We start from the raw sequence: 19,127 nt of genomic DNA on the forward strand, positions 1-19,127 counted from the left end.
ACTTGGGTCCTTTGCAATCAACCAAGAAGAGTTATGCGCACATTTTTGTCATGGATGCGTTTTTGAAATTTGTGTGGCTGTATGCGACTAGATCAACGAGCGCAGCAGATGCTATCGAGCGACTACGGAGACAGTCATCTACATTTGGTAATCCGAGAAGAATCGTATCGGATAGAGGTGCCGCCTTTACATTGAGAGAGTTTGAAGAATACTGCCAGTCAGAAAACGTAGAACATCAGCTGACGACCACAGGAGTGCCGCGAGCGAATGGTCAGGTTGAGCGTGTAAATCGCACACTTATACCTTTATTAGCAAAGCTGTCGTCTCCAAAACCAAACGAGTGGTACAAATACTTAAGCGCTGTGCAGATGTGCCTGAATGCGACAGTACAGAGGAGCATCGAAATGACGCCTTTCCGGGTATTGCTGGGCGTTCACCCACGCATCAGGGACAACCCTGATGTCAGAGAGCTACTTGAGGACGAAATCGTTGTGTCTTTCAATGACGATCGAATGGAGTTGCGAGCAGAGGCCAAAAAGAATATCGAGAAGATTCAGCAAGAGAATAAGAACTTACGACAGAGGAAAAGGAAAAAACTTTTGAGCTATCGCGAAGGAGACCTCGTTGCAATTAGGCGTACGCAGCAGGGTCCTCACCTCAAATTGGCGCACAAATATCTTGGACCGTATAAAATAATAAGAGTTTTGCGGAACCACCGCTATCTGTTGCGCAAGGTCGGCGAAAGTGAAGATCCCATCCAGACATCATCGGCCGCTGATTATATGAAGCCCTGGATACAGGATAACGACTACACTGTATCGGAGGACGACGAAGACGACGAGCGGTCGTGACGACCTTGATTTCAGAATGGCCCAGTGTAGGATGTTAGAATTTCGCGAGTCCTTATCGCGCGTGCAGCATCGATCAGCCAATATCGGCGAACACGCGATTCGCGTGCGTGAGCGAGTTGCGCGAGACCCTCAAGCTTCCAGCCAGTAACGTACACAGTAATTAAATTTCCGAGGCACGAAAAAATTCAGCTTAATTTGCTTTTTCATAATATCCATATTTCAGAATTTGCTCCATTTTACTTTTTTTATAAATAAATGATAAAGTTAAAAACAGTGTTAACGTCAATACAAACGAAAATCAGTAGAATTTTTAAGTTCTCGAGGCACAGAAAATTTGCTCCATTCTTGTTTGAATTTGCTCCACCTTTAAAAATTAATTATCTATAGTATTTATATATATATATATATATATATATTAACAAAAACGTTAATAATTGCTTTGTGCGCTTTACGGGATGTCGAGAAATTGTGCGCATGCGTGGCATAAATTGCGCGATATTTTTAAAATTATTTATGCTCCCAGCCAGTAACGTACACAGTAATTAAATTTTCGAGGCACGAAAAAATTCAGCTTAATTTGCTTTTTCATAATATCCATATTTCAGAATTTGCTTCATTTTACTTTTTGTATAAATAAATGATGAAGTTAAGAACAATGTTAACGTCAATACAAACGAAAATCATTAGAATTTTTAAGTTCTCGAGGCACAGAAAATTTACTCCTTTCTTGTTTGAATTTGCTCTACCTTTAAAAATTAATTATCTATAGTATTTATATATATATATATATATATATATATATATTAACAAAAACGTTAATAATTACTTTGTGCACTTTACGGGATGTCGAGAAATTGTGCGCATGCGCAAGAGTACGTAGCGCATGCGTGGCAGAAATCGTGTACCATTTTTAAAATTATTTATTTTGCTTTAATTCATTTAAGAAATATTAACTCTGAAAAAAATATTATTAAAATTAAATAAATATTATCATTCTTTTCCACATCTAAATTCCACTAAAAGAAAATAAAAGACGAAAATGTATGCTTTAAGGCACACCATAAAATTAAAATTATAAATTTATTTTTAAGGGAATCAATTTTATTTTTATTTCATGCAGTTATTTTAAATAAATATGTAATATTTTATTATTAATATAAAATAAAACATTTAGGGCCACTTCGACCAAAATATGATTAGACGTCCGACATCCAATAGGAAAAAATTTGTTTTATATAAAATAATTATCTCTTATTAAATATTGGACGTCGATTAAATTAATCGAAGTTTGGTCAAAATGGCCTAAAGGTTATTTTACAATATATATGTGTATGTGTATGTCATGTAACATATAGAATTTTCAATATAAAGACACAAGATTTAAAATATTTACTAGTAACATTACATTTACTAGTAAATATACATATATATACAATTACATTACTAATTTGAGACTATACCTATAAAATACTGATATAAGATTCCATTTAAACACAACCATACTTTCTGACGAGATAGCAGACGCTCTTCTTATGAATTAATTCTATTGTTTTTTCTCAATAAAAAAAAGTTCTATATTGTTTTATACAGTTATATATTGTTGAAAATCGTTTTAATAATGACAAAATGAGGAAGAAAAAATGCAGTGTCGCCAAAAGATATATTAGCAATTTTAATTGGAAATGATTTTGACATTTTTGATAATAATAAAAACATTAAAACCAAGAAGGACAAAATTTGGGAAAAAATATCTCAAGCCTTGCATAATCTTATGAAACCAGTAAATTAATATTTTTATATGTTACAAAATCGGCATAATGTATATTTAAAATATAAAGAAGTATTAGGTTTAGAGGTAGATAGTATTCAAAAAATACAGACTGTATACTCAATTACTTTTGAAAAAGATAAAAGCATAAATGAATCTCCAGTAAAAAAAAATAAATCAAAGGAATTAATTTTTGATATTGAGATAGAAGGTGAGGAGTGGGATTCCATGAAACCCTGAAAGAAGAAACCCTTTTGCATAGAGCAAAAAGGTAATATGCTTCAACCTGGATAGACATATATAATGGGCAAAATTATTTGGAAATATCAGAAGTTGCCTTGCTGTTTTAATTTCAAACATGCAATTGTGAGAATAGATAGTCATCCATATATAACAATAAATGGATACTGCAATGAATGTGATGCTATATTAGTAGCTGAGTCAGAGAATAGTCCTACTGACACAAAAGTACGTTTTAAAGTAAAAACAAAAAATTCTCATGAAATCCCATATACGAAAAAAAAAATTAGCTGGTATTGAATTGGAAAAACTAATGAACAATTTGGAAACAAAAAAACCAAAGGAAGTGAGATGTGAGATAGCAGCCAAAGAAATGATTCATGGATGTCCAGAACCTGCACACTTGTACACTGTTAAAAGCTGCAATAAATAATTATACATTTAATCATTTATTCCTGTAATTTAAAAAAGATCTGTTAATTTGCGACTTTGAGGAAAAACCAAATAGGCAATAAATCTACGATGACAGATACGCCAATAAAAAACAACTTAAACATTATAAACAATATAAACACGTACCAGCCACCGCGCCGGAACACAACCGCCGACGTCGCGAAAAGCATACGCGGCCGCGTCACGTGGGCTCTGTAAGGCCAATCGATCGCGCGATCTAAAGCCTCGCGCATGACAGGCACGTGCCTACTCTGCGCGGATCACGAGGCAGCCTATAGCGTACGGCGCCTTCAAGTCACCTCAAACTTGTTTAAAAATAAGGATAATTATTGGCGCTCGGCGAAAAGGGTGACTCCTTTACCGAATCAATAAAAGGAGCTCACCCATGATCATCCAGGCCTCATCGCAGTTATCCGTCGTGAAACCGCATATCGCACGCTTGTTAAACCGCTTACACCTAGTTAAAACCGCTGTCGACACCCGCTATCAACTAATAAACGATCTCGAATCACGGACTAGAACTCTATTACGGCACTATTGTTAGTAGTAACAAACACTGTTTTGTTGTAAATGTTAAATTTTGTGTTAATACAGTAAACATTGTTACAATAATTTCTGATTGCACTTATCGCTTCGCTTCCTCACTATATCCGCTTTCCTGCACGCGCTCGTGAACATATTGTTGGTCCTTCGAGCCGGATTCTTCTTCGAATATTCTCGGCGAGTCTTTGTCTGATATTCGTCATTACGCCGGCATCCGCACGTTCGCGAGTGTTCTCTCTCGTGACGGGAGTGAAGTGATTACTCAACTATAACAGGAACATTTGTGAGTGTCAAGCATGGATGCAGCTACGCTTCACGATAGTCAAAGCGAACTTCAAAGTCGCATATCGCGTTCAGTGGAGTACCTCAAGAAGTTGGGTTCCGCCAACATCACCGCCAGTGCCGTCGCAACACACATCAGGATCCTCGACCAACTGTGGGTGAAATTCGAGGAGCAGCATGATCTCATTCGGGCCGCCCTGAAAGATAAATTCAAGGAGAGCACGTACGTAACCTCCGGTCTTTTCGGGATAACGGAGAATACTTACGTGATGCAAAGGAGCATGCTGAATGGCTACGCCGAACACATCAAGGCTCAGATCGTAGTCACGCCGCCCAACACTGACAGCGCCCCGAAGACCGCGCTGCCTCGCATCAAACTCCCGCAATTCTCAGGCTCGTACGCCGACTGGCCTTCATTTCGGGACCTCTTCCAGTCCGTCGTCGGTGGCAACTCCTCAGTCTCCAAGATCGAGCGGTTCCATTATCTCCGCTCGAGTGTGCAAGGCCAAGCTGAAATGTTAATCAGATCATTACCGGTTACGGGTGAGAACTATGAGCGCGCGTGGGCGATCTTGTGCAAACACTTCGACAACAAAAAGGAACTGATCCGCTTGAACTTCGCCGCCACGTCGAGGATGAAGGGGGAAAGCGCCGAAGAACTGAGTCTCATCTACAACGCTGTCACCACCGCTGTAAACGCTCAAGAGAGTATCGGCCGCCCCATAAACACGCACGGATTAGAACTCTATTACGGCACTATTGTTAGTAGTGATAAACACTGTTTTGTTGTAAATGTTAAATTTTGTGTTAATACAGTAAACATTGTTACAATAATTTCTGATCGCACTTATCGCTTCGTGTTAAGAATTTTTATTGTATTCTTTTTCTTCTCGCATTATGTCTGCATTCATGTTTTCACATAATTCTCATTTACATCTCACGAAATTAACACCAACCGCTCACGTCTTGTATTAACTCTATGTATATACCTATATATCCCGCGCCCGTCGTGTTTACGCGGTTTTTCGTGCGCTGTGCGTCTCACCGCGCGCGCCCCTCGCGCTCACTTCTCAGTTCAAAACAGCTGACTCGATTACATGTTATATTCGTATTCTGTTAAGCGGTCAAACCCACGGTTTATCGATTCTCGACCTTCGTACAATACACATCGCGCTTTACTTATACAAGTGTCCGCTCCATCTGTTCGTTTTTTCGATTGTCTCGTGTATAAAAGTTCTTTGAAAGTGATCGAATAAATTGATAGTTTTCTATTAATTTCACGTATCTTTTTTCTCGTATGTGTAACCACCACCCCAGTGATTTATGTGAACATTTTGGTCCTTCGAGCCGGATTCTCTCGTGCGTGGATACTGTGTCTCTCGCGCTTCTCTAGCGCCTCTCTCAAGTGTATCTCTCGCGCTCTTTCGCACTCACATACTCTATATCTCGCGCTCTCTCGTGCTTACATACATTTTCTCTTGCGCATTCTCGAGCTCACATACATTCTCTCTCGCGGTGCTTTCGCGCTCATATACATTATCTCTCGCGCTCTATTGCAGTGACAGTTGCACCTTTCGCATACCTCTCGACAGTGACTTTGCTAGTGTGCGTGACTATCAGTGACGGTTAAAAATTGTTTAAATTTTTCGATGTTTTTATGACCTTGTGCGCTCGTTATTCACGATGGCAACTATTGGCTCTGTTGTGGAAAAACAAAATAATCTTTACGGCCTCATCGCTCGATCTTTCGACAACGTGAAGAAACTAGGAAGTGACAAGGTCAACCGTCATTATCTTGACACTCGCCTCAAAGCACTCGATGCGAATTGAGAGCGATTTCACGAAAACCATGACAAACTTGTCGGCTCTTTGACGGAAAAGATAAGTAAGCATCCATATTTTACGGATAATCTCTGCTCAACATGCGAAGAGGCTTACTGCCAATCTCGGGCGAATATCCTGGTTCTCCGCGACACTCTCACGACGAAACCAGACGATTCCGGCGGATCTAACAATAAGCTAAATTCAAGCATCTGTAGAGCATTGCCGAAGATCAGCTTGCCAAAGTTTGCTGGAGAATATCACGAGTGGCCGTCCTTCCGTGATCTATTCAAGTCAATGGTGATTTTCAATACGGATATTTCAGTGGTCGAAAAGCTGCATTATCTCAAGTCACAAGTGACAGGCGAAGCAGCACGATACATTGCGAATATTTCAGTGACATCGGAAAATTTCTCACGCGGGATGCGCTCACAGCGTGATATGACAACAACGCGTCATCCTCACGACGTATCTCGATCGGCTCTTCAGCATCAAACCGATCGCTCAGAAGTCAAGTGCTGAACTCAAATCCATGCTCGCTACCATAAAGGAAGTTCTCGGAGCCTTGCAATCACTCGGCACACCTGAGCAGCAACGAGATGTCATCATCGTGTATTTCCTCACCCGACGGCTCGATGCAAGGACGCTTGAAGAATGGGAGCTCGATCAAGGAACTTCGCATGAGTTCGCGAAGATTGATCAGCTGGAGCTCTTCCTTGAAAAACGCGTTCGCGCTCTCGAATCCGTGCAATCACGCGCTCACATCACAACTTCAGCATCGCAGAAGTCAAGCCAGAAGCCGAAGACCTCAGCCCGAGCTCACGCGGCTGTAGTAAATTCTACCAGCTGCTCCTGCTGTGGTGCCTCACATTACATCTCATCGTGTTCAGATTTCGCATCGAAGTCATTAGCTGAGCGACAAGACATCGTTAGCAAGAAGTCGCTTTGTTTTAATTGTCTCGGCGCTCACAAGCTCAATGAGTGTCGCTTAAACGCTGGAATGTAAGTCGCAGCATCATACTCTTCTGCATCGTGATGTGACAACTTCCAACCAAGTCTTTCCCGCAGTACTTCAACGAGCGCTCCGACGACTGAATCAGCATCGGTCTCACAGTCTTCCGGATCTTCTACGACGACCGCTGTACATTCACACACCGCTGCCGCTCACCTTGAACGTACTCAGGTACTTCTCGCGACTGCTTGTGTCACTCTTGTGAATTCCAGAGGAGCTAGCATTAAATTAAGAGCGCTTCTCGATCAGGGCTCTGAGATATCGCTCATCAAGGAGTCCTTGATCCAGCTGCTGCGTCTTCCTCGTGCTCGAGCTTCTGTGCCAATCATGGGCGTCGGCGCTCAGCATATCGGATCGTCTCGAAGCGTGGTAACCTTGACGCTTCGCTCACGCTACGATCCGTCTATCGAACTCTCCGTGTCGTCTTTCGTCATTCCAAAAGTTACAGGTCGGATACCTGCAAGTCCAGTGACAGCCTCGTGGAGTCATCTCAATCATTTGCAGCTGGCTGATCCTGATTTTGCGTCACCAGGACCGATCAACATCATCCTCGGCGCCGACGTGTACGGAACCTTGTTGCTCGGCGAGATCAGACGTGGACCACTCAGCGCGCCCGTCGCTCAACACACCTCGTTAGGTTGGATTGTTTCTGGGCCAGTCCACGCTCAAACCATCTCGTGTCGCTCGTCGTACGTTGTCTCTCGCTGTCAACCTGAAGAGGCGGATCTCCAGGATGCTCTTCAACGGTTCTGGGTGCAGGAAGATATCCGTCCTTCAATCCTTCTAAGCCTCACTCCAGACGAACAGGCGTGCGAAGATCATTTTCGCAATACACATTCTCGAGATGAGACAGGGCGATATACAGTCAGACTGCCCTTCCGATCTTCAAACAACAATCTTGGCGATTCTCTACCTGCCGCTCGACGATCTTTCGCTCGCATGCGTCAACGCATCCAAGGTGAAGCAGCCTTCGATCAACTTTACACAGAGTTCATGGAGGAATACGAAGCTCTGGGTCACATGACGCCATCTTCATCATCTTCTAAGCCCATCATACATCTGCCGCATCATGGAGTGCTGCGTGAAACAAGCTCGACAACCAAATTGCGAGTAGTATTTAACGGCTCAGTTCGCACTTCTACAGGATTGTCATTGAACGATTGTCTGCACGCTGGTCCTAAGCTCCAGCAAGATCTCGATGCCGTCATCCTCCGCTGGAGAACGCACGCCTTCGCATTTGCCGCGGACATCGAGAAGATGTACCGGCAAATCGTGATGCACCAAGAAGATCGACAATTTCAATAGATTCTTTGGAGCACGACCGACACGCCTCGAAGCTATCAGCTCACGACAGTCACTTATGGTTTAACCTGTGCGCCTTATTTGGCTCTGCGAGCTCTACAGCAACTCGCAACGGACGAGGAACTCGCCTTTCCTCAGGCATCGGAGATCATCCGCAAGGCCATTTACGTCGACGATGTGCTCTCAGGTGCCGATAATCCACAGGATGCACAATTCAAGGCTATTCAGTTAGTGCAGCTCCTCAAGGCGGGCGGTTTCAAGCTGCAGAAATGCTCAGCCAACTGTGAGGAGATCTTGCAGAAGCTCCCTAACTCGTCAGAGCTCACCTCCACTCGAGAGTTGCAATCTGAGGCTCGCACTTTAGGTCTCACGTGGCATCCAGCTTCTGACGCCTTCAAGTTCAACGCTAGCAACTCCGATCCGATCATCAAGTTTACGAAGAGGGCCACCCTATCTCGCGTCGCTCAACTTTTTGATCCACTCGGTTGGCTCTCTCCAGTTACAATCATAGGCAAGATCTTCATACAGAACTTGTGGAATCAAATCTCGGATGGGATGATCCCCTGCCGCAATCTCTCATCCAAGAATGGAAGCGCTTCGATGAGGATCTCCGAGGAGTCTCCGAATTTTCAATTCCTCGATGGCTCGGCACATCATCCAGCAGCCAAGGTCTCGAGCTTCATGGATTCTCAGATGCATCGCAGGACGCACTCGGAGCAGTGCTATATATCCGCTCCATCTCTAACTTCGCAGATGCCAAGGTCACCTTGCTGGTTGCTAAGAGCAAGGTGGCTTCACTCAAAAAGCAAACAATACCTCGGCTGGAGCTCACAGCAGCTGTTCTCATGGCTCGTCTTCTGGCTCGCGTTCGCTCAATCCTCAACTATCAACACGTTCCAGCTCATCGGTGGGTCGACTCAAGCGTCTGTCTCGCGTGGATTCGCGGACATCCATCGCAGTGGCAGGAGTTTGTCGCCAACCGAGTCGCTGCTATCAAGGAGCACCAAAAGCACAATGGCATCATATATCTGGCTGTGAAAATCCAGCCGACTGTATCTCTCGAGGGCTTTCTCCAATCACACGAGCTGTGGTGGCGTGGACCTGTCTGGCTTCAGGGTGCTTCAGTAGGGTGGCCATCCACATCTCCTCCTACTGATGATGTTAACATGGAGGAAAGACGATCTCACAGGGTCTTAGCAGTCGCATTAAGTACCCCTGCTTCTTGCTCGGATCTAATCGAGCGTTTTTCTAGCCTCACTCGACTTCTTCATGTCACGGCATGGATCCTGCGTAGCCGTGCAATAGCCTAAGGACCGAGCGTCACGTTTCTAGAATTCTACACCCGGAAGAGATCCACACCGCTCGAACGTTCTGGATAAAACACACCCAGCAAGCCTACTACTCGCACGAGCTTGAGGTGTGCACCAGTAAAACGCCACTGCCGAGATCTCATCCGTTTCTCAAGTTGGCTCCATTCGTGGACGCTGATGGAATCCTTCGTGTTGGAGGACGTCTTAAGAACTCACTTCTCGACCCAGACGGACGACATCCAGCGATCCTTCCTCGCGATGCTGTGTTGTCTCGTCTTCTGATTTCAGATATTCACGATCGAACTCTCCATGGCGGTACACAAGTCGTTTTAGCCACGCTGCGCCAACAATACTGGATCCTGGAAGGACGTGCTCCAGTCAGCGCTTTAATACGCCGCTGCGTCAAATGCGCTCGCTATCGCGCTGCAACTGCGCAAGAGATGATAGGGTCTCTTCCATCATCACGAGTAACACCAACGCGCCCATTTCTAACCTCTGGAGTGGACTACGCCGGACCTTACACTCTCCGAACCTGGAGAGGTCGAGCGTCGAGGTCATACAAAGCTTACCTCGTCGATTTCGTCTGCTTCTCCACTTCAGCAGTACCTTTGGATCTGGCAACGGATTATTCGACGCAAGGTTTCCTCGCCACCTACCGCCGATTCATTGGACGACGAGGACGCTGTACTATACTCATCAGCGACTGCGGAACGAATTTCGTCGGAGCAGACGCTGAACTCCGACGACTATTCGATTCCGCATCTCGAGAAGTCGCAGAGCTTGCTCACTTGCTTGCCGCTGACGGAACGGAATGGAGATTCAACCCTCCTTCCTCTCCACACTTCGGAGGCAAGTGGGAAGCCGCAGTAAAGTCTACGAAGTTCCATCTGAGACGACTCATCGGCGACACCGTGCTAACCTATGAAGAGTTCAGCACTCTTCTTATTCAAATCGAGGCGGTGCTCAACTCCAGACCGCTTTGCGCGCTATCCGACGACCCGGCAGACGTTAGCGCGCTCACTCCTGCGCATTTCCTCATCGGCGAGCCAATTATCGTCCTACCAAAGCCGTCACTAAATGAGATTCCAACATCAAGGCTATCTCGTTGGCAGCTTGTTCGCCAAACGCTGGATAAATTCTGGTCTCGGTGGTCAACGGAATATCTCCAACGACTTCAAACCCGGAACAAGTGGCATCTCTCCACTCGGCCGCTACAAATCGGAGATCTTGTCCTTGTCTTGGACGAACGATATCCACCCGCGAAGTGGCCTCTCGCGCACGTGACAGCTACGCATCCGGGCAGCGACGGTCGCGTACGCGTCGTTACGGTTCGTACCTCCGCGTCTGAGTTTAAACGGCCGATTGTCAAATTGAGTCCGCTCCCCGTCGCGACTTAATTTTTTCTTTTTTTTAATTTATCTCATCTTTCAAAATCTCAATTGTATCGCATTCTCATTGTAATTATTCATCGCTCTTCATTTTTTTTTCTCGCTCATTTTTTTTCCTCATTGACGTTACAACGCCCCTGAGGCGGGCGGTAATGTTAAGAATTTTTATTGTATTCTTTTTCTTCTTGCATTATGTCTGCATTCATGTTTTCACATAATCTCATTTACATCTCACGAAATCAACACCAACCGCTCACGTCTTGTATTAACTCTATGTATATACCTATATATCCCGCGCCCGTCGTGTTTACGCGGTTTTTCGTGCGCTGTGCGTCTTACCGCGCGCGCCCCTCGCGCTCACTTCTCAGTTCAAAACAGCTGACTCGATTACACGTTATATTCGTATTCTGTTAAGCGGTCAAACCCACGGTTTATCGATTCTCGACCTTCGTACGATACACATCGCGCTTTACTTATACAAGTGTCCGCTCCATCTGTTCGTTTTTTCGATTGTCTCGTGTATAAAAGTTCTTTGAAAGTGATCGAATAAATTGATAGTTTTCTATTAATTTCACGTATCTTTTTTCTCGTATGTGTAACCACCACCCCAGTGATTTATGTGAACACTTCGCTTCCTCACTATATCCGCTTTCCTGCACGCGCTCGTGAACATATTGTTGGTCCTTCGAGCCGGATGGAGCTCTTCAACGCACGGGATGGATCTCTTCAACCACTTACAAGTAACACTACTCAAATGCCATTCGCCGATATTCTTGAAATTTTGCACACACGTAGTACATCGAAAAACATTAAACACGTATTTTTTTATTTTGGCTAACAAGGCGTTTTAAGGTCGGGTATAGTACCACTATCTTGCCTTCACTGGTCGGGTATAGTACCACTATCTTGCCTTCACTGGTTGGGTAGACCTTCCCATTGTCTGCGTGTTTTTGAGATCGCTAATGATGATTTTGACATTAGTTTAACGAGATTCAGAATGGCAAATACAAAATGGTGAACAAAATCGCAGAAGTTTCTAAAACTTTATTTAACGCCACTTGCGAAGTTTATTAGATACATGATTACGATTTTGGCAACAGTTATATCAATCTAGAGGTGGCGGATGAAAAATTCAATATGACGCATCCAAATGGCGGAAACTGTAGGCAATGGGAAAGTCTACCCAGCCAGTGAAAGCAAGATAGTGGTACTATACCCGATCTTAAAACGCCTTGTTAGCCAAAATAAAAAAAACACGTGTTTAATGTTTCTCGATGTACTACGTGTGTGCAAAGTTTCAAGAATATCGGCGAATGGCACTTGAGTAGTGTTACTTGTTAGTCATCGAACTATTCGACGCACGCACCCGGCTGGAATGGGAGTCTTCCACGTCGGACTCCGTTGAACCTCCACGTCACGAGGCACTTCTCGAGTTCATCAGTCGACGAATGCTAACACTCAACGCCGCAAGACCGAAGAACTTCGTGAAGACTTCCAGTGATTCACCACGCACTGCCAAAACTCACGTCGCAAAGCACGGAACTGATACACCGCAGTGTGCACTTTGCCACGAGAAACACCCACTAATGACGTGCCGCGATTTCAAGGCCAAATCAGCTGCCGATCGGAAAGCATTTGTCGAGACAAACCGACTATGTTTCAATTGTCTCGGTAACCACTTCATGGCAAAATGTCAATCGAAGAAGAACTGTCTCACTTGCAACGCACGTCACCACACTATGTTGCACGACGCATACAATACACGCTCACAACCTGAGGCCACCACACTCACCACGGTTCACAAGAACGTAGATAAGAAGGCAGTCCTCCTCGCAACCTCTCGCGTGAAAATCGCCGACCGCAATGGATCACCGCACGACGTCCGAGTCTTGATCGACCAAGGCTCCGAGGTGTCACTAGTCTCCGAGACGCTAGCACAGCGACTACGGCTGCCACGATTCCACACGAACATGGCCATCTTCGGGGTTGAAGGCACACGTCCAGGATCAACCCGCGGCAAAGTCACGTTGAACATCAACTCCAACGTGACCGACGCCAAACTGTGCGTAGCAGCATTTGTGTTGCCACGCCTCTCGCTGCAACAAGGCATCGCAGCAAAACGTCACCGCAACTGGCCGCACATTCAAGGTCTTCAGCTGGCTGACCCTCAATACCAGGAGGGCGATTCAGCGGAGCTTCTCCTGGGAGCGGAAGTATGCTCTTCGATCTTTGAAGAGGGTCTACGCAAGGGCGGACCCCAGATCCCGATCGCCCAGAAGACGTCTTTAGGATGGATTCTCTCCTGGGGCTCGGACGCAGCATCCGCAGAAGAACAACGCCGCACATTCCAGTGCTCCGCTGACCACAACCTAGTTAAGCTGGTTCAACAATTTTGGCAGCTGGAGAAGGAACCCACCGCAGTCGCTCCGCTCACCCCCGACGAAGAACGATGTGAGGAGCTCTTTGTGCGTACACACACACACACGCACGAGAGATACGTAGTGAGGTTGCCATTCTTCTCGCCGCCGACAACCCTCAGCGAGTCCCGCAAACCGGCCGAACGCCTCCTGCTGACGATGGAACGGAGATGCGACTGAGATCCTCGATTCGGTGACTTCTATCGAAGCTTCATGCGGGAGTACGAGGACCTGCAACACATGGAGGCGATAAGCACACTGCCAAGTGACTCGAAAAACAAGTGCTACCTACCACACCACGGCGTCCTCAAGGAGTCCAGCATCACCACCAAACTCAGGGTAGTCTTCAACGGATCGTAACGAATACGGTCGGGTAAGTCGTTGAATGCTCATTTCCTCATCGGAGCAAATCTCTTGCCAGCGCTTACCGTCATACTGCTCCGATGGCGCCGGTACGTCTTCGTCACGGACATCGAGAAGATGTACCGGCAAGTCCTCGTGCATCCGGACGACTACGGCTTTCAGACGATCCTGTGGCGCCACTCTGGTGATGACGAAGTACGAGAATATCGGCTGAAGACGGTAACCTACGGTCTCGCTTACGCACCCTTTCTTGCCATCCAAACACTGCAGCAACTCGCGGTGGATGAAGGAGGTCAGTTTCCCCGCGGTGCAGTCGCACTAAGCCGTGACTGCTACGTGGACGACGTGGTCACCGGCGCGAACACCTTGGCGGATGCGACCATGCTGCAAAAGTAACTTCGCAATCTCTGCATGGCGGGCGGATTACTTAAGAAAATGGGCAGCGAACGAAGAAAGAATCTTGACAAGAATCCCACAGGAACATCGGCTCCAACGCTCACCGCACTCTAGGAAGGAGAAACACACTCCACCCTAGGCCTCCGCTGGCACCCGCACGAGGATCAATTCTCCTTTGTATTTCATCCACGAACGATCACGGAATTCACGAAGAGACGAGTCCTCGCCGAAACCGCTAGGCTGTTCGATCCGATGGGCTGGCTAGCACCCGTCGTGATTCGGGCGAAGATCATGATCCAGACGACGTGGCTGCAGCGATTGGATTGGAACGCCCCACTCCCATTAGCTGACGTACGACAGTGGAAAAAACTGCTGGAAGAACTTCCGCTTCTTGATCGCATACGGATGACTCGCTGGCTCTGCACTGGAGATGCCGACACACATCTTCAACTGCATGGTTTCGCAGACCCTTCAGAACGAGGTTATGCCGCCGCTGTGTATCTCCGTGTATCTGAAAGGGCTAAAGTTTCAGCTAGATTGATGATGGGTAAAAGCAAGGTAGCTCCCGTCAAACAAGTAACCTTGCCAAGACTGGAACTTTGCGCCGCCACACTACTCACCAATCTAATGCATCACGTCTGCCACACGCTCGACCTTGCAACAGCGCCGATCTATCTCTGGTCTGATTCCAAGGTCACCCTGTACTGGATCCGCGGGCACGCCTCAAAATGGAAGATCTTCGTCGCCAACAGGGTAGTTCACATTCAAACGCAGCTGCCCAACGCACGATGGAGACACGTGGCCGGACGAGACAATCCTGCAGACTGTGCATCGCGAGGAATCAATCCAAGCGAACTCATCAACCACGCATTGTGGTGGACAGGACCCACCTGGCTGCTGAGAGCAGAAGCTGCATGGCCGAGCACCGAGATGGGCCTGAAGAGGACCTTCCAGAGAGCAGAGCCACCAGCCTGCTGATCGAGAGGGACGTCGTTGTCGAACCGGAACTCCTTCTTCGGTTTTCCACTCTGCACCGCCTGCTGCGTGTATCGGCACGGTGTCTGCGCTGGCGTCGCACAACGAAACCCGCTGGCACCCCTGGATTACCGCTGGATTCGGATGAACTGGACGCTGCGCTGTTTCGTTGGCTTCGACTGATGCAAGCGCTCCACTTTCCTGACGAGGTCGCCGCCATCATTGCCGGACGCAGACTATCACCACGCAGCTCGCTGGTGAAGCTAAATCCATTCCTCGACGACCACGGCGTACTGAGAGTGGAAGGACGCCTAAAAAATGCTCTGTTGCCGCATGATGAAAAGCACCCGATGATCGCTCCGCCAACGTCATGGTTGACGCGACTGCTAGTTGACTCCTGTCATCGCCGGACTCTGCACGGAGGAGCGCAACTCACGCTCGGATTGCTTCGTCTCCGCTTCTGGGTGCCACGAGGAAGAGCCGTCGTCAAACAGCTACTTCATCGCTGCGTCACTTGCACCAGGTGGCGGGCGGCTGCTCCACAACCTCCGATGGGCAATTTACCGCCCGATCGGGTCACTCCAGCGACCATTTCTTCGCACTGGGGTGGATTATGCAGGGCCAATCCTCATCCGGACGAACAAAGGTCGTGGACATTGCGCCTACAAGGGCTACATCGCAGTCTTCATCTGCTTTTGGTCGAAGGCCATCCACCTGGAGCTCGTCTCGGATTATTCCTCCGACGCATTCATCGCCGCTCTTCGCCGCTTTGTCTCTCGCCGGGGCCTGTGCACTGACATCTACAGCGACTGTGGCACAACTTTCATTGGAGCTGACCGCACCCTGCATGTACTCCTCATCGCAGCGTCGTCTGACGGCCATGGAATCGCACGTGCAGCAGCCGCTCAGGGAATCCGTTGGCACTTCAATCCGCCTGCGGCCCCGCACTTTGGCTGATTGTGGGAGGCAGCCGTGAAATCCGCTTAGTATCATCTTCGTAGAATGATCGGCGAGACCACCCTCACCTTCGAGGAATTAAGCACGCTCCTCGCTCAAATCGAAGCCTGTCTTAATTCCAGACCGTTGCAGGCACTCTCAGATGATCCAGATGACGTCGCAGCTCTCACGCCTGGACACTTTCTCATAGGGGCACCTCTCCTCGCCGTACCCGAGCCGTCTCAGATCGAGGAACCTGGAAACACGGGGTCACGATAGCGTCACTTGCAAAACATGAGGAACCACTTTTGGGGGAGATGGTCGAGCGAGTACATTCATGGACTTACCTCCCGATCGAAGTGGTTCAAGGACGAGGCATCACCCCGCATCGGAGCACTCAGTCTAGCGCGCTCCGAGAACACCCCACCGAGCCGATGGCCTCTTGCAAAGATCACGCGACTGCATCCCGGAGATGACGGCGTCGTGCGCGTAGTCACCATTCGCACGGCGACTTCCGAACTCGTACGTCCGCTCGTGAAGCTCGTGTTACTTCCGGGCGTCGACGACACCGATTCATCACACACTGACACATAAATCACACCGCAATTTACATATCTGACACTTTACACACTTCCGGTTACTCACACACACTCTCATACGCTCTCGCGCTCTGCACTGCACTAGCATCGCATTTCTTCGTCACAGGCACACCGCACTTTAATCACCTTCGTGACAACGGTCAATGACTTCGATACACCACATCTCACCTTATCGTCTCACTGTCACTGCATTCACTATAATTCACCTCACTCACCACTCAATTCGTTGCGACCACGTGTTTCACAGTATCACCGGCAATACTCATCCATCGCGGCACGCGACCACACGTACATCGCAGCCGCGACCGCTTCAATCATCGATCACGAATCGTTTGAGATTCGCGACCAGATATCACTAGCAACTCATGTTGTCACGTAGTGACAAGGCGGGCGGGATGTTCAAAGCTGCAATAAATAATTATACATTTAATCATTTATTCCTGTAATTTAAAAAAGATCTGTTAATTTGCGACTTTGAAGACAAAAACAAATAGGCAATAAATCTACGATGACAGATACGCCAATAAAAAACAACTTAAACATATAAACACGTAACAGCCACCGCGGCGGAACACAACCGCCGACGTCGCGAAAAGCATGCGCGGCCGCGTCACGTGGGCTCTGTAAGGCCAATCGATCGCGCCCCTCTGCCATATACGGAGCTGCCGGACTCGTATCCCGTATCGTTATTATAATATCGTTACCGTGGTGCGAGGAATCGCGCCTGGCGCCCAATAACTAATATCGATCTCGTTATTTTGGATACCCAGATACCGCCGGATTACCGTTTACCGACTTTTCCGATTTGCTACCGATTTATTCACCATTGCACTCTATTCCCTCGGAATCGGCGTTTCCGAGATTGGCAACGGCGACGCAGTATCTAATATAAATGATTTTCTTAACTTATTGTCAATACGACGGAAATAGTGACAATATGTAAGACGCATTATCTGTGGTTTTCTTAATGAAGATGTTATATGTGGAAACAATCTTCAATTCCATCGTTTGGAAGCGTGGAATTGTCATGGTTCTCGAGTGTATTAAAAAACCGCTAAATAAGACAGGAAATTAAACCATTAAGGATGAAATAATTCTAATAAATTATTTTTGAATAATTACTTACAAATGTGTCTGTTAATGATGAGCTTGCAAAAGACATGTTTATGATGTTGTGTATATCTTATTTCCATAAAGACTATGTGTAACTGTTCATTTTTGAGAGTTTATATATCAAGAAATTTTTTACAATGTTTATTATTTTCATATGTCTGTTTATCATCTTTATTTGTTAGATTTGAAAGTTGCCAGTTTTTTAAAAATATCAGAATAAGAATCACTAAGTAACTCTGTGTCTTTATTTGAGTTCAACCCATTTTTTTGTTCTTTTATGTTTAACATTTCAGAAATCAATCTTTTGCAAAAATTAGTCTCACAATCTAAAACTTTAACATTTTCCCAATCGAAAGTATGATTTTCATTGATTATATGTTCAGATATTACTGAATTTTTGCTGTCCATTTTTATGTTCTTTTATTCTAGTTTTTACTTGTCTCTTCGTTTGACCCACATACGATGCATCGCATTCTTTGCAATTAATCTTATAAATGACATTAGAATTTTGTGTATGTTGGTTAATGTCTTTATGAGTTCTTATGATTTTATTTAGTTTATTTAAACAACGGTAACCAATCTTTATGTTAGATTTATTATTGGTTTTTTTAATTGAAGAAACCACCATTTCCGTTACTTTATTAATGTATGATACAACAATAACCTTATTATTTTCCTCATTTGTTTCTGAGATGTTAGAGTGTGTTAATTTGTTACTGTGTTTATTTTACATAATATTGTTGGATACAAGATATTTTATTCTCTGGTTAATTTTATTAAAAATTAAATCAAGAGGGTAACCATTGTTTAGTAATATATTGATAATAAATTCTAAATTTTTATTATTAAATTGTGGATGTGACAATAATAAGTTTCTATCCGTTAAATTAAAAATTATTCCAATTTTGTGACACTCTGGGTGACTGGAAAAATAAGATAAAACTCTACCCGAAAACGTTTCTTTTTGATACCAGTCTATAAAGATTGTATTATTAATTATTTTAATTGTAAGGTCTAGAAAGTTTAAACTGCGGACTCTCTCTTGTTCAATTGTGAATTATAATCTGTCATGATAGTCATTAAATAACTTTACTATTCTGTCAATGTCTTTTGATGGGGCAGTCAGTATTATATCGTCAACGTATCTATAATCTTTAAATAACAATAGTTTTACAAAATGTAAAACTATTGTTATTTAAAATTGTCTCCTCCAGATCTTGCATGACCAAGTCCGCAATTATGGGAGATAAAGGAGATCCCATGGGAGTCCCAAATGTTTGTTTATATATGGTGTTATTAAAAACAAAATATGTCGATGTTAAAATAAAATTTACAGCCTGTGTAAATTCTGTCTGTGG

At 45.6% G+C, this 19,127-nt stretch overlaps 1 protein-coding gene across 1 annotated transcript; it reads left to right on the forward strand.

Moving 5' to 3' along the window:
* Positions 1–14,398: 14,398 nt before the first annotated feature.
* LOC145940238 (uncharacterized) lies at positions 14,399–15,124 on the forward strand. Its single transcript, XM_083045152.1, has one exon. The coding sequence runs from the start codon at positions 14,399–14,401 to the stop codon at positions 15,122–15,124; it is 726 nt and encodes a 241-aa protein (XP_082901278.1).
* Positions 15,125–19,127: the final 4,003 nt, after the last annotated feature.

This window comes from Prenolepis imparis, unplaced genomic scaffold (genome assembly GCF_030444845.1).
Source record: "Prenolepis imparis isolate NDT839.2.m4 unplaced genomic scaffold, iyPreImpa1.0 SCAF_9, whole genome shotgun sequence".
Taxonomy (NCBI): domain Eukaryota; kingdom Metazoa; phylum Arthropoda; class Insecta; order Hymenoptera; family Formicidae; genus Prenolepis; species Prenolepis imparis.

Bases quoted from the DNA above. Each gene is read 5' to 3' on its own strand.
- LOC145940238 (XM_083045152.1), top strand. From the start codon at position 14,399: ATGGGCTGGCTAGCACCCGTCGTGATTCGGGCGAAGATCATGATCCAG.